We start from the raw sequence: 14,700 nt of genomic DNA, 5'->3' as shown, positions 1-14,700 counted from the left end.
GGAGTACCGGGAACTGGTTCCAAAGTGGCCAGAACGGTCCAAAAAAGGTTTTGGGGTTCATGGATGACCAACCTTTTGAAAATAATTACAAGCTTGCTCCCATGCTTTTTCATCCAAAGCGCTTAGAAATCATAACCATTTGTTTGGCTGGCCACACCACAGTCGCAAAACATTTTAAAAAAATATACTATACAGTATACTACATCATAATCTATCAAAAGAAACAAAAACGAAAAAAAAAATATTTATTAATTTATCACCAAACTTCTCCCACCGCGCAACATCAGTAAAGTCACGCATGGCTTGAACAACAACACTCCTGCTGACCAGCGAGGTGCGCTGCCGGCGGGCGGCTGTGAACGCGCGTTGGAGGCAGGCCATGAGATGCGCGCACACACAAACAAACAAACACCAGAAATGATGCAAATTTTCAAAAGTTTGCATTTGTCTAAGAGAGTTTCTCAAAACCTATTCATCCTAGAGATTTGGTCCCAAAGAACAAAATGTAGAGGATGAGTTGCTCGAATTTCGTATGTCGTAAAAAAGGTACCTTTTCTAACAACTATTAGGAGATATTTTGAGTCAAAGTTGTCGAAGAGAGTTTCCCGGCATTACAAAAAAATTTCAAAAACTTTTTTAGTGCAAAATGTTCAGCAAAGAGTACTTGAATTTTGCATGTAATAAGATTTGAGAAAAAACCTTACCATGTTCGAAAATCCCCCACATTTACTTGCACCTTAACATTGAAAATCGGATCACTAATTGCTGAGATATCATCATTAGAAAATGGTGGGCTGTTTGGGTGAGACTTAGAAAACTTCTATTTTCGTGTTTCTTTTTCTTTAAGCCGCTGTATCTCAGCAACCAGAGGTCCAATCTTCAATGTCTCTTAGACAATTTTATAGCAAATTTTCTGAACTTTTCAAAAAAAATATTTTTAGAAATGGTCACTCATGGTCACTATATTTAAAAAATGAAAACTGCAAATATTTCGTTAAAATCAAAATTCCGGTGGCTATATCTTGAAAACGGAGCCCTTTTTCAAAAAATCTGTAAAGAACTTTTCGATTGCAAATTCAATTTTGCATTAAAAAATAATGTCAAACTTGTTTTCGCATGAAACTTCGATTTTTTCCAAAAATCACTATTTTTTCAAAAATTCATAGCTCGGCGGCAGATTTTTTGACCATGTTTCTCTATGGCTCAAAAGATGCGGATTTTTGTCCCCTAAAACATATCAAAAAATCTCGAAAATCAAAAAATACGTATTTTGGGAAATTGAGTTTTAGTGAAAAAAAAGTTGATAAAAAAATCTGCAAATTTTTTTTTCCGTGTACCTATTTTTTTCTCAAAAGTCCTCAACAATACCTACAACTTTGCCGAAGACACCAAATTGATCAGAAAATTCACTCAAAAGTTACAGCTGTTTGAATATTTACATACCATGTTTGTATGGACAGCAGCCAAAATTGTATGGAGACTTGTATGGGTGAACCAATGACACAAAATAGCATATTTGGTCATAGGGAAGGCCTCCACAAAGTTTGAGTCAAATCAAAAAATACGAATAAAATCCATTTCCGGTTTTGGTAGAGAATTGCTCACATGTAAACTCAGTTGATGTAAACTTGAGGTTCGACGTAAACGGTTGAATCGCACGTAAAATCATGTTTTTATGTATAATTTGTTGCAAATTAACATCAAATTGAATTTAAATTTAAATGTTTAATGACGTGCAAAAGTGTTACATCATAAATGATGTAACATTCGGAAATATTTTTTTGTGTGTAAGATAGTGATCATGTGACCTCGCGCATATCTCCAGCAGCAGCATGCCCGGAACAGACAGAACGGTACTTCGTCGGTAGGCCACGGCAGGCCGGTCGGCGTGCTGCACGGACATCCGGGTCTGGGTAATAATTTGAAGTGACGATGTCGTCTTATGAGTCCTTCCTTGCTGCACTTCTCCCCAGCGACGAGCGGGCTTGCTAATTTGGGCTAGCTGCTGCCACGATTGCCCATCTTCAGCTTGAAAAAGCCACAATTTCGTGTTACCGACTGTAAAAAAGAATAATGATCATCAGTAGGTATTTAGACCCAAAAAAGCTATGAAAAGTAGAGGAAAAGTAAAGCACACCTGTAGAATTAAACAAAATCCGATTGTTACGATGGAACTGGGTTAGGTCGATTTAAATCTGGCTGGAATTGAGGCAGGCCCACAGCACAGCATGTTCATTGTTCATGAGATTGGTGACGTCCTTGGCAGCGTTTTTCTAGCGAAGGTTTTTGGAATCACCAGCAGTGATTTTCGGCCATGGCCTGCTGCTCGTGGAAGCTCGACCTCCGGCAACCACTTTTGCCTTCGAGCACTCGCTTGGCCACCACACTTCAATGCGTCAAATTTATTACCAGCCGATAGCCTGATGGATAATCGAGTGTTGTGAATCTTTTAGGTTCTTCAGCAGCTTGGCGGCGATGCTGATGGTTCGATCACAGAACGTCACGCCCTGCAACTTGGACAGTGCACCTTCGAGACCGGATGATCAACTTTAAGCAGTCGTAGGATTGTGGCTCCGTCGTTCGTGTTTGTCACAGCTCCAGTGTCGTCCACCACCCAAGCCCTGCGAAGATGATCCGATGTTGGCATGCAACGAATCGGCCACAACTGAAAAAAAAACAAATTTGATCAGATTTTTTGCTTACCCTTCTTCAAACCCCCTGCAGCAACCAACACAAAAAGGTTTTTTTTAGACCGCAACTCCGTCTGAGCGGAATTTTACCTTTTGGCTGCGAATCTGCACCACGGATGTCCACGATCCTACGAAGCACAATTCACTGGCGATGGCAGGCATTGATGACGGATGTGTGATACAAAACTAGCACACAAAGCACGAAATTTTCACGAAAAAAAATTGGCTCAGCGAGCTGGTGAAGGATTTTTTGCAGTTTGACAGCTTGCGTGCGCGAATGTCGCGAAGGTCGCGAATGTCGACTGGCACTGGGTCGTCTTTTCAAAACCAGCAGGGTTGCCAGATTGAAAAATAAGAGTCAGTATATCTGTATCGAAAACCCAAAAATCTATATTGAAATTTAACGCAATGTCATAGACTTCTAGCACTGACGAACTGACGTGCCACCCCGAATCCAAACTTGACCGCACTTTCCTATCTTCCTTCTCACTCACCCTCAGCGATCGGCGATTGTCAAACAGACGATTTGACAGATGCGCAGCTGCACTGGCTGAGAAACTTTCAGGAACAACAAATGAAAATGGGGGAAAACATATTGAAGCCTAAAAACTTTTGCAAATTCTGAACTAAACGATGAATATTTTGCAAATCTTGCATTATTTAATGTGAAATGAGGCAAGAATTTTCTATAAACTTCCAAATTAGGCTTTTCTTTAGACTTTACGGTACACTTCCATTCCAACTCTTAGCCGCTATTTTCACTTTTTGTTCCAGAATCCTCCACGGCAAGGAAACAGCTGATGTGACAAATCGTCAAACTTGAATTCTGACAATCGCCGAAGAAGAGAATAGTAGAAGGAAAAAGAAACAGTGTGCGGTCAAAAATGATCGACAAATTTGTTCCTGGTGGCACGTCAGTTCGTCAGTGCTTCTAGGTTAGTTTTTAGTTCATTTTTGATGCTCCCAGTATACATTTTGTCGGATTTTACAAATGGTATAAAATCTATGAAAAATTTACGTTAATAATAACTAAGTGCCCTATTCAAACTGATATGAATTAATATTTTCAGTGATAAGATCACTTGGAAGTAATATTTTTTTAACATACCTTAAGTTAACTGAAGAATCCTAACATCCGTTTAACACATTACTTAAACGGCTTCACAGCGGTGGAATGACTTAATTTTGCTTAAAGTTGGTAATTTCTGCTTTTTGAAGACTGTATTTTTGTTTTTAGGCCATGCAATCCGGTTGGTGGTTCTGTGAAAGAGAACAATCACAAAGTATCAATTCAAAATTTAAAATACGATGGAGGTCTGAAAGTTTGACATTGACGTTAAATTACAGCGTTTAAAAGACGTTTTCGAATGAAACAGAGTAATACACAGAGTTAGGCAAGCAAGTTTCAATCCATTTTATGTTTTTCAAGAAGTTTTTCAAAATTTGATGGAAAAGGGATCGAATTCTCAACTTCGCATGGTGTATTATTCGGTCCTTTCCCATCCAATTTGTCTTTTCCACTATTTAAATAACTTTTTTTGCAAAACTTCTGATGGAAACTTGCTTGATAACTTTCTATTAGTTTATTTTCATATTACTCTATTTCGATTGAAAACGCCTTCAAGAACCTGTGAAAGATTGTCAAAGTGCTGCGATTGATCGTCGAAAAGATCTTTTTTTTGTAAAAGTGCCCTGCATACTTTTTGCTTAGAGAAATCATGGCTTATAAAAATATAATCATGCATTATGAAAATAAAAATACTTATCTGATTTTGTTTTATAACGTAAATCCTCTATCCTCATCCAGAAAGATTCAGCTCCACCGACTCCGAGTGAGCGCTGTGGTTATGTTTCGTTGCATATCTGTAAAGGGATGGTATTAAAATCTGGTCGCATTTTTCGTAAAACTCCAAACGATTTTCAAAAGGACGCACTTCCAACACTAAATTGCTAATTTCGTCAAAAAACGACTTTTGATTGTTGTTTTCTTTTGAGATCGATCGGAACATTGCTTTCTAAATAAGTACTCACCGCTCTTTGAAAACTAACCCGAGGAATTTGTCCCTTTGGTAAACGAAAACTGGGAGGGGAACTTATTTTATTGCATTGGATGACAAAGAAAAAGCTCACCTTTTGAACAGGAGCCTGCCGCGATCAACAGCCAATTGCCGATATTCCCCGGAATGCCGGAAATGCCTTCCGACAAGCTAGTGTCCTCTGTTTTGCTGCGGGAATTCACTGGCCTCTTCCGTGTTGTCGTGTTGGCATAAACAGCAATGTTTTCCTTCCAGCTGCGGCAATTTCTATTCCTCTCCGAACAAACGCAAATCAAAACAAACACTTCCGGCATCACGTTCAACCCCTTACATCAAGAGGTTTCGGATGGCTTACAGGAGGAACGACGAAAACGCGTGCGTACAGTCAAAGCGGTTGAAAAAGACATTTATTTATATAAACAGACTGTGACAGCTGGAAGAGCACGTCACTCACGTCAAGCGCAGTAGCGCAGCAAAAGAGGGGGGGGCAGTGGTTGTTATTTCAATACCCCTGCTCAACCACAGCACCATCTCAACTACAAAAACAGTAGCTCCAACTCTCCGGACAATCCGAAGCATCCCGTCTACACTTCCACACAGCAATCGACGCAGCCAACACCTCGGGGCGTTCCCCTGCTGAAGTCCATCTGGCTGCGCGTTCTTCTTCTTTTTGATGATCCAACGAAAACACCAGCCGGCACGTTCCGGTTCGTCTCGTACTTGTCAGCCACAACTCCGTCACCTCGCTTCCAACGACTCCACTTGCAGGTGACCGGTGTGCGAGCGATTGGGAGCATCGTCAAAGAACATTTTTTGTTGCACCCCAACGAATCAATCACCTCGTCCGGTTTCGTCCTCTCAGCAATCGTTTGCGTGATGTTGTCGATGTAACTCGTAGCAAACAAGGCGAATCCGCGTCCACGGCCCGGTTCTGCATCTGCACCAGCTGTTCCGGATTCTTCTTCTTCTCGATCATTCGGCTCAGTTTCAGGTTCTTCGTCCCAACGGCCAAATTCTTCTTCAGCGGGATCACCACCAGGTTCATCAGCATCGGCAGCAATCGGACGCACCAAATTCTGCTGCTTTCTTTCCAGCCCGACTTCAACCCGTTCACCGGCTTCGTACCCGACATCTTCTCGACTGGGTTCAACCCAAGTTCCACACGGTGTTTGTTTACCTGCACCGCACGTGTCGCAAATGATCGTTTTCTTGCACTTTCTGCCAACGATCTGCTTCGAGGTTGACACCATGTAACATTCAGCGAGAGCAATCAAATTATGCTCTGTTTGTGCACGATCGCACAACAACATCTTTTCCCGATCGACAGTACGAAAATCCATCTCGTACAAACTGTTCCGACGAGCACCACACACGATCAGCTCGTTTCCACGGTAAATTTGAGCTTTTCCGTTCTCAAAAACAACACGCATTCCGGCCTGCTCGATCCGCACAACAGACAGCAGATTGTGCCGCAGGTGCGGTGTAAACAAAACGTTCTTCACTGTGCACTCAATCGATCGTCCATTCACAAACGCCTTCATTTTCATAGTACCGCAGTGCTCCGCAACAACAGACTGACCATTCTTAGCCACGGCGATCTCGATCGGCTCCGATAGTCGACGCAGGTCCGTAAACAGCTGTTTATCCCGCGCCAGGTGATCGGACGCTCCCGAGTCCAGGAATCACTTCACTTGCCGCTGCTTTTTTTGCGGCTCAGCCCCGCGCACACCAACAAAACAAACACTGTTGCGCTCGCTCGAGCCAGCAACATTCGCATTCTCACTGTGTTGTTTCTTCTTTGCTGGGCAGTCGACACTTTTGTGGCCTTCCTTCTGAAACTACTTAAGGGTTTCTCAGGGTGCACACTAACCAGAGTTAGTGAAAAAAAGTTAAAAAATTAGATGGTAAGAAAATAAATTTATATTCATACATTTTTACAAAGTTTTGTTATTATGTGGGGGTAGGGAATAGGGTTTTAACGGAGGGGATCTCACCCAATTTACACACCCGTCCTCCACGTCGCCGTAACGGCGCCAAGCGGGCCCGCTTGGCCTCCAACCCGACCGGGTGAGGGCTTTGGACACGGGATGATCCTCGGAGGGCGACGTCCGGTGACGTCCCAGCCCACGTGTCGGAACAGCTGTCGATGGCGTCCACTTGCTCGGGGAGGTAGCTTGGCCCCTACGGACTCACCACGTTGATCGAGCACGATGCAGCCCTACGGACTGTCCACCGGCTGGCGACCCGATCAGCTGCGTCCTCTGGCTCGGAGAACTGGGCGATGTTCTCCTACGGACTTACTTGGATAGTAGCACGGTGACGACGATGATGGTGGCCGCCTCAGAAGTAGATGATGGCTCCCTCCGGAGCCTCAGGAGCACGAAGTAAAGATGACGGCGATCCTCAGGCCGAATGTGTCTTCCGCTGCCGGCTTGCACTCGGGGCAAAGTCAATGGCCACGCCGGGCGATAGCAGACAACCGGAAGTACCGGTGAACGATGCAGATGATCACTCGGGGAGGCTTGGAAGCGGCGTCAGTTGTCGACTATTTCCGGGCGTGGTAGCGGAAGATGGAGACGTGAACCGCCTGGTCACGCCGGAAGTACCCGTCCGCAGTGCAGGAGGGATCGAGACCGGTGTCGAGGTGTCAAACCATGAGCACAGGCCGCCTCAAACTTAGAGGTCACTTCAGATGCAGATACTGGTTTCACTGGGGAACACGCGGACGGTACGTTTAGGGTTGATTACCTATATCGCGGTAAAAAGAAACTCGGGTAAATCAATTCGTCGTGTACGGGTTGATGATTGATTACCGAAAAGAGAGCGCCAACGTCGCACGACGGCGCTTATATACCCAGCAGCCTCCTCCTCGTCATCGTCCTCGTCGTCGTCGCCGTCGTCACGTGCTTATTCCACCCAAAGCGACGTCTGTCACGGTGACGTTTTGGTCGAGCGGGCATAATTGGAGGAGTAAGGTTGGGGGGTATTTCTAGCTGGCATTTTGTTGGGAATAGGGTGGATCAACTTATCGTTTAAGGATGTTTATAGCCAGATATAGGTATTTTAAATCTTGTTTTTATTTTTATTTTTATCTCATGTAGGGCTCAATACCAGCTAATGGAAAGGATTGGAGAAGGGATTTTAATATTTCATTTGTTCTCATTTACCGTGTTTTAATTTTAAACCAGATGGAACATTGAGAAAGGTTACATTTCTCCCCTAGACCGACTAAAAATCACTTGATTTTTTCAGTCTGGACGAGTTGTGCGAACAATTGTATTGATCATTATGTATCGATTTTACAATCAAACTCCAAAAGAACAGGGTTCATCAGATAAAAGATGTCGATCCCCACAACCATTTAGAAATTCTTATCAACTCATTTTATTTTCTGTCAGGATTGCTGACCAAGTAAACTTACTTTAAATTATTATTTTATCCTAGGTGAAGAAACGAGCTATATTTCTCTTTTTGGAAAAACATTCTACTGGCTAAATTTGAATTCCGCCAAAATTTATGTTGTTTTATAATTATATATATTTAGTTTCACCCTGTCTGCAGTCAAGGTAATTTTAAACTATTCTAGGGCCCTATTTAAAGTTGTTTTCCTAGTGACGCACGTAGGATAACAATTATTCTTAGTCTATTATCCTTGTGGTATATCAAGGGTTGATTACAATTGACATTAGTTTACATATTTAAGCATTTTTTTACTCCCTATAAATAGGAAAAACTTTAGCACTGATAATCTCTTATGAAATGTTGGTATCGTAACGTAATATATCTAAATTTGCCACTTGGGTTGCGGGCGTAAATGAAACGTCAAAGCTTTCTTTTGTCCATTTGACTTGAGCGAAAGAAAACATAAATCTAAATCAAAACAATGTTCTGCATGGCGCGAGGATGTAGAATTAAACTAAGTGAAATTAATAACTATCTTAACAAATTGCACCATTTTGCTCTTTATTTTAGGTAAATAAAAAAAACTCAACAAATCCAAAGGTGTTGTGAATGAGATTATCCAGGCTTGAGATGAACAGCCGGCCAAATTCCTAAGTTCTTTCCATCAAGATCTTCTAATTCATATGACGACGATCCTTTCGTCGCTCTGATTCTGCAGGGGAGATATTGTGGACCATATTTCGAGTTGTAGTGATCAATTGCGCTAGATTGCTTCATATTATTCCGATAAACTAACTGTCCCACGGCGAATGACTTGGCAAATTTCCGCGAACGCAAATTGTAGTTGTGACGAGATGATTCACTAGCTTTTTCTAAATTTTGACGTACAAGGTCATACAATTTTGAAAACATTTCCTTTCTACGGGATTCTTTTTCTTCCTCAGTTAGACTTTCGTTGTGCCTCATCAGCTGATGATCTGACCCACGTTCGGACAATTCATGCCCGTGTGTGATAAAAAACGGCGTAAATCCTGTCGCGGAGTGCGTGGTTGTGTTCAACATTAGTTCGATTTCGGGGAGTTTTGTGTCCCAAAGTCGTTGATCCTGTTTTACGTAAGAACGGATAGCCGTATTGATGGTTTAAATTAAAAAGTTTGAACTTTCTACGAATATTCACCAACGCGAACTTTTAATCCAACGAACGATCTTTTTAAATTTAGAGTATTTTTTCTTTGTGTGTAGTCATCAATGAGACACTTTTGGTTTTCAACTTTCAACGATTTTTCTAATTTTTTCATCAGCATGTCTTAATGAGCTTTTAGTTGCATTATCTTTCTTTTAATGTGTTCTATCATTGACCAAAATATGAGATCGATCCGATATCTACAGCCAGAGTTATTCAACTGTCTCATTGTAGACGCACTTGGCAGGAACAATGAGACAGCTGGGGAACAATGAGACACTCTACGAAAATCAACATTTTTCTAGCAAAAAATCATGTTTTTGTATTGTTCCATTGCAGGTGACTTGCCTTGAACATTTTAGAGCAATTTTGCCAACATGAAATTTTTAATAACAAAAGTTTCACTAAAAAGTATTTAAATTTTGTAAAATCCATATATTAATACCAAATAACTTTGTATTTTTGGTTAAATGAAGTTTAAACTCTATAAATATGCCAAAAATCACTTTTAATTCATGTTTTGAAAGATTTCCATCGATTTTGAAAAGTTTATTGAAGAAAAATCAAAGTGTCTCATTGTTACCCATGAGCTGAAAAGTCCTGGATTCTGGGTGTATTCTAAATTTTGGCCAAATCTAATGAAAGGACATTGTAGCCCAACTTAATCCCTATGGAACGTCGAAAGACATTTGAAGAAATATTAGTTTTGGTGTAAATGGCAGCCTACGAGCGAAAAAGTATGTTTTGTCCATGATTTACTTTTACACCCCACAATCAAACATTTATGAATTACTTTTCAAGGGAGCGTCCATAACCAAAGCCACTTATATGGCAGACGTGTATCCAGTAGACACACCTTTCCCCCAAATATGAGCCTGATTGGTTGAAACTACGACTTGTGAGAGCCATTTGATCATTGTTCCCCGTGTCTCATTGATGACTAGGGTTAGTGAAATTTCACGATTTCGCGGACAGCGTGAAATCCGCGAAATTTGGCTTTTTCCGCGAAATCCCGTGAAGGTGGGCAAACATGGGCACTATTTTTTAAAAATGAAAAACTGCGACTATTTTCAAAAAAGTTACCTAAAAATGCTTATATCTTGAAAACGGTGCACTTTATCAAAAATTCACTAAAGTACTTTTTGATTGCAAATTTGATTTTACATCGAAAAATGAAGTTGCAACATTTTTGCGACCAATATTTCGATTTTTTGAAAAAATCTGTAGTGATTCAAACTCGGTCAAAGATTTTTTGCCCATTCTGGAAATTTCTGAAAAGTTGGCATTTAATGTCCTCTAAAACATATCAAAAAATAAAAAAAAAATTAAAAATAGTGTTTTTTTGCAAATTAAGTTTTAGTGACAAAAAGTTAAATATAAAAATCACCAAAATTTTTTTTACCGTGTATCATTTTTTTTTCAGTGTAGTCCATATCCATACCTACAACTTTGCCGAAGACACCAAATTGATCAAAAAATTCCTTCAAAAGATACAGATTTTTGAATTTTCACATATCATTTTTGTATGGACAGCTGCCAAATTTGTATGGAAAATTATATGGACAAACTAATGATGCAAAATGGCTTCTCTGAGCATACCGAAGGCACCAAAAAAGTTTCAGCCAGATTAAAAAATACAAAAAAAAATCGAATAACCGAAATCTCAGAGAATTGCTCTAATACACGGAAGAAAATCCGGTTTGCGGAATCGCAAACTTTGCTTTCGATTCGCTCTAAAAATCGCAAATCTCAGTTTGCACCCGTCAGCAGGAAGCATTGCTTCCAAAATCGCAAACGGTGATTTTCGATATCGCAAACGTAACGCAGTAACGCCTACCCGCCAAAAGCACGCAGCACGCAGCCACTTCAATGTTTACTTTTTTGAATTGACCGTTGCTATTCGAAATTTGGATGGAAATAAGAAGAAGAAGAAGTTTTACTTTTTATTTATTTATTCATATTTCGATAATAAATTAGGAAATTGCGTTGATTGTTAACTACGGCATACTACTTCGAATAAGTCGAATTGTCTTATCTGGCAGGACAAATCTGCCTTGATGTCCGTGCTGCAGCTGGATACTGCTGGGCGCCGTCGATTCCGTTGGTATGGTGCTCCCCGTGACGTGAGTTCCGGCGGTTGCAGTTGGAGGAGGAGAAGCGTGCAACGTGCTCGGTCCGTCGATCTGGTTGATGTCCAGTGCCGGATTTAGACTCAGTTCGATGGCACCGCGCAGTGAGTTGACACGAAAGCGCCTAAGCCACGATTGCGGTTCCAAATCCTTATTTTCACCTCGAAGATCGGCTCCTCGTTAGAAGATCGTCCGCCTGGAACGAGCCCCTCGATCCGGACGCCCGGCTGGCGGGACACAATCTCTGACAGCAGTCGGACCACTTCTGTCAAAGCGATTGCCGAACACACTCTGTAATCGCGATGCGTAGACTGGAAAATATAACACAAAAATGAAATAATTTTAAAATATTATAAAAGAAAATTAAAATAAATTTAAAGGTTCAATAATGGTGTAGGGATAAGCGTGGCTGCTTCTCACCCAGTCGGCCTGGCTTCGATCCCAGATGGTCCCGGTGGCATTTTTTCGAAACGAGATTTGTCTAATCACGCCTTCCGTCGGACGGAAAGTAAATGTTGGCCCCGGACTAACCTAAAAAAAGGTTAGGTCGTTAGCTCAGTCCAGGTGTAGGAGCCGTCTCCCTGGGTCCTGTCCCGGTGGAGTCGCTGGTAGGTAGTTGGACTCACATTCCAAAGATCGTCGGTTCGAATCCCGGGGTGGATCAAGCCTACGGGCACCTAGTTTCGAGTAGGAATCTCGTAATCGAGAACGCTCCAAGGCAATGCTGTAGAGCGAATAATTTGATTTGATTTGAATTTTATAAATTCAAAATTAAAGAATTTATGAACTCTGAAACAAAAAAAATAAAAATTTAGAAAAAATATCGATAGAATTTTAGACTTTAAGATTTTACGGCTTAACGATATTAAAACTACTTTACGATTTTGCGACTTTTAGACTTTTAGACTTTTAGACTATTAGACTTTTGACTTTTGACATTTAGACTTTTAGACTTTTGGACTTTTGGACTTTTGGACTTTTGGACTTTTGGACTTTTGGACTTTTGGACTTTTGGACTTTTGGACTTTTGGACTTTTGGACTTTTGGACTTTTGGACTTTTGGACTTTTGGACTTTTGGACTTTTGGACTTTTGGACTTTTGGACTTTTGGACTTTTGGACTTTTGGACTTTTGGACTTTTGGACTTTTGGACTTTTGGACTTTTGGACTTTTGGACTTTTGGACTTTTGGACTTTTGGACTTTTGGACTTTTGGACTTTTGGACTTTTGGACTTTTGGACTTTTGGACTTTTGGACTTTTGGACTTTTGGACTTTTGGACTTTTGGACTTTTGGACTTTTGGACTTTTGGACTTTTGGACTTTTGGACTTTTGGACTTTTGGACTTTTGGACTTTTGGACTTTGGACATTTGGACTTTTGGACTTTTGGACTTTTGGACTTTTGGACTTTTGGACTTTTGGACTTTTGGACTTTTGGACTTTTGGACTTTTGGACTTTTGGACTTTTGGACTTTTGGACTTTTGGACTTTGGACTTTTGGACTTTTGGACTTTTGGACTTTTGGACTTTTGGACTTTTGGACTTTTGGACTTTTGGACTTTTGGACTTTTGGACTTTTGGACTTTTGGACTTTTGGACTTTTGGACTTTTGGACTTTTGGACTTTTGGACTTTTGGACTTTTGGACTTTTGGACTTTTGGACTTTTAGACTTTTGGACTTTTGGACTTTTGGACTTTTGGACTTTTGGACTTTTGGACTTTTGGACTTTTGGACTTATAGACTTTTAGAATTTTAGAATTTTAGAATTTTAGAATTTTAGAATTTTAGAATTTTAGAATTTTAGAATTTTAGAATTTTAGAATTTTAGAATTTTTGAATATTGGAGTTTTGGAATTTGGAATTTGGGAATTTGGGAATTTGGGAATTTTGTAATTTTGGAATTTTGTAATTTTGTAATTTTGGAATTTTGGAATTTTGAAATTTTGGAATTTTGGAATTTTGGAATTTTTAAATTTAGGAATTTTGGAATTGTGGAATTGTGGAATTTTGAAATTTTGGAATTGTGGAATTTTGTAATTTTGTAATTTTGTAATTTTGTAATTTTTTAATTTAGTAATTTTGTAATTTTGTAGTTTTGGAATTTTTGAATTTTGGAATTTAAAAATTTAGGAATTTTGTAATTTTGGAATTTTGTAGTTTTGGAATTTTGGAATTTTGGAATTTTGGAATTTTGGAATTTTGGAATTTTGGAATTTCGGAATTTTGGAATTTTGGAATTGTGGAATTTTGTAATTTTGGAATTGTGGAATTTTGTAATTTTGTAATTTTGGAATTTTGGACTTTTGGACTTTTGGACTTTTGGACTTTTGGACTTTTAGACTTTTAGACTTTTAGAATTTTAGAATTTTAGAATTTGAGAATTTGAGAATTTTAGAATTTTAGAATTTTAGAATTTTAGAATTTTAGAATTTTAGAATTTTAGAATTTTAGAATTTTAGAATTTTAGAATTTTAGAATTTTAGAATTTTAGAATTTTAGAATTTTAGAATTTTAGAATTTTAAAATTTTAGAATTTTAGAATTTTAGAATTTTAGAATTTTAGAATTTTAGAATTTTAGAATTTTAGAATTTTAGAATTTTAGAATTTTAGAATTTTAGAATTTTAGAATTTTAGAATTTTAGAATTTTAGAATTTTAGAATTTTAGAATTTTAGAATTTTAGAATTTTAGAATTTTAGAATTTTAGAATTTTAGAATTTTAGAATTTTAGAATTTTAGAATTTTAGAATTTTAGAATTTTAGAATTTTAGAATTTTAGAATTTTAGAATTTTAGAATTTTAGAATTTTAGAATTTTAGAATTTTAGAATTTTAGAATTTTAGAATTTTAGAATTTTAGAATTTTAGAATTTTAGAATTTTAGAATTTTTAGAATTTTAGAATTTTAGAATTTTAGAATTTTAGAATTTTAGAATTTTAGAATTTTAGAATTTTAGAATTTTAGAATTTTAGAATTTTAGAATTTTAGAATTTTAGAATTTTAGAATTTTAGAATTTTAGAATTTTAGAATTTTAGAATTTTAGAATTTTAGAATTTTAGAATTTTAGAATTTTAGAATTTTAGAATTTTAGAATTTTAGAATTTTAGAATTTTAGAATTTTAGAATTTTAGAATTTTAGAATTTTAGAATTTTAGAATTTTAGAATTTTAGAATTTAGAATTTTAGAATTTTAGAATTTTAGAATTTTAGAATTTTAGAATTTTAGAATTTTAGAATTTTAGAATTTTAGAATTTTAG

General features: G+C 38.4%; 2 protein-coding genes across 7 annotated transcripts in view; both read right to left on the bottom strand.

Annotated features, from left to right (window-relative positions):
• LOC120431944 (uncharacterized) overlaps window positions 1-5,040 on the bottom strand; it is a 6,319-nt gene extending 1,279 nt beyond the window's left edge. The window contains exon 1 of the mRNA XM_052711377.1: window positions 4,821-5,040. Within this exon, the coding sequence (XP_052567337.1) occupies window positions 4,821-5,040 (220 nt within the window). The remainder of the gene's footprint in view (window positions 1-4,820) is intronic.
• LOC120431258 (uncharacterized) overlaps window positions 15-14,700 on the bottom strand; it is a 127,014-nt gene continuing 112,328 nt past the window's right edge. For 5 of the 6 annotated variants that reach the window (XM_052711384.1, XM_052711385.1, XM_052711388.1 and 2 more), the window contains 4 exons: window positions 7,540-11,751; window positions 2,781-7,474; window positions 2,138-2,665; window positions 15-2,058 (listed from right to left, as the gene is read on the bottom strand). In XM_052711384.1, coding sequence (XP_052567344.1) covers window positions 5,311-6,273 — 963 coding nt within the window. In that variant the 5' untranslated portion in view covers window positions 6,274-7,474; window positions 7,540-11,751 and the 3' untranslated portion in view covers window positions 15-2,058; window positions 2,138-2,665; window positions 2,781-5,310. Of the gene's footprint in view, window positions 2,059-2,137; window positions 2,666-2,780; window positions 7,475-7,539; window positions 11,752-11,860; window positions 12,489-14,700 lie in introns of those variants that run through there. The other variant, XM_052711389.1, reaches the window with a different exon arrangement.

This window comes from Culex pipiens, unplaced genomic scaffold (assembly GCF_016801865.2).
Source record: "Culex pipiens pallens isolate TS unplaced genomic scaffold, TS_CPP_V2 Cpp_Un0004, whole genome shotgun sequence".
Lineage (NCBI taxonomy): Eukaryota > Metazoa > Arthropoda > Insecta > Diptera > Culicidae > Culex > Culex pipiens.
This window is presented reverse-complemented; position numbering and strand designations above follow the sequence as displayed.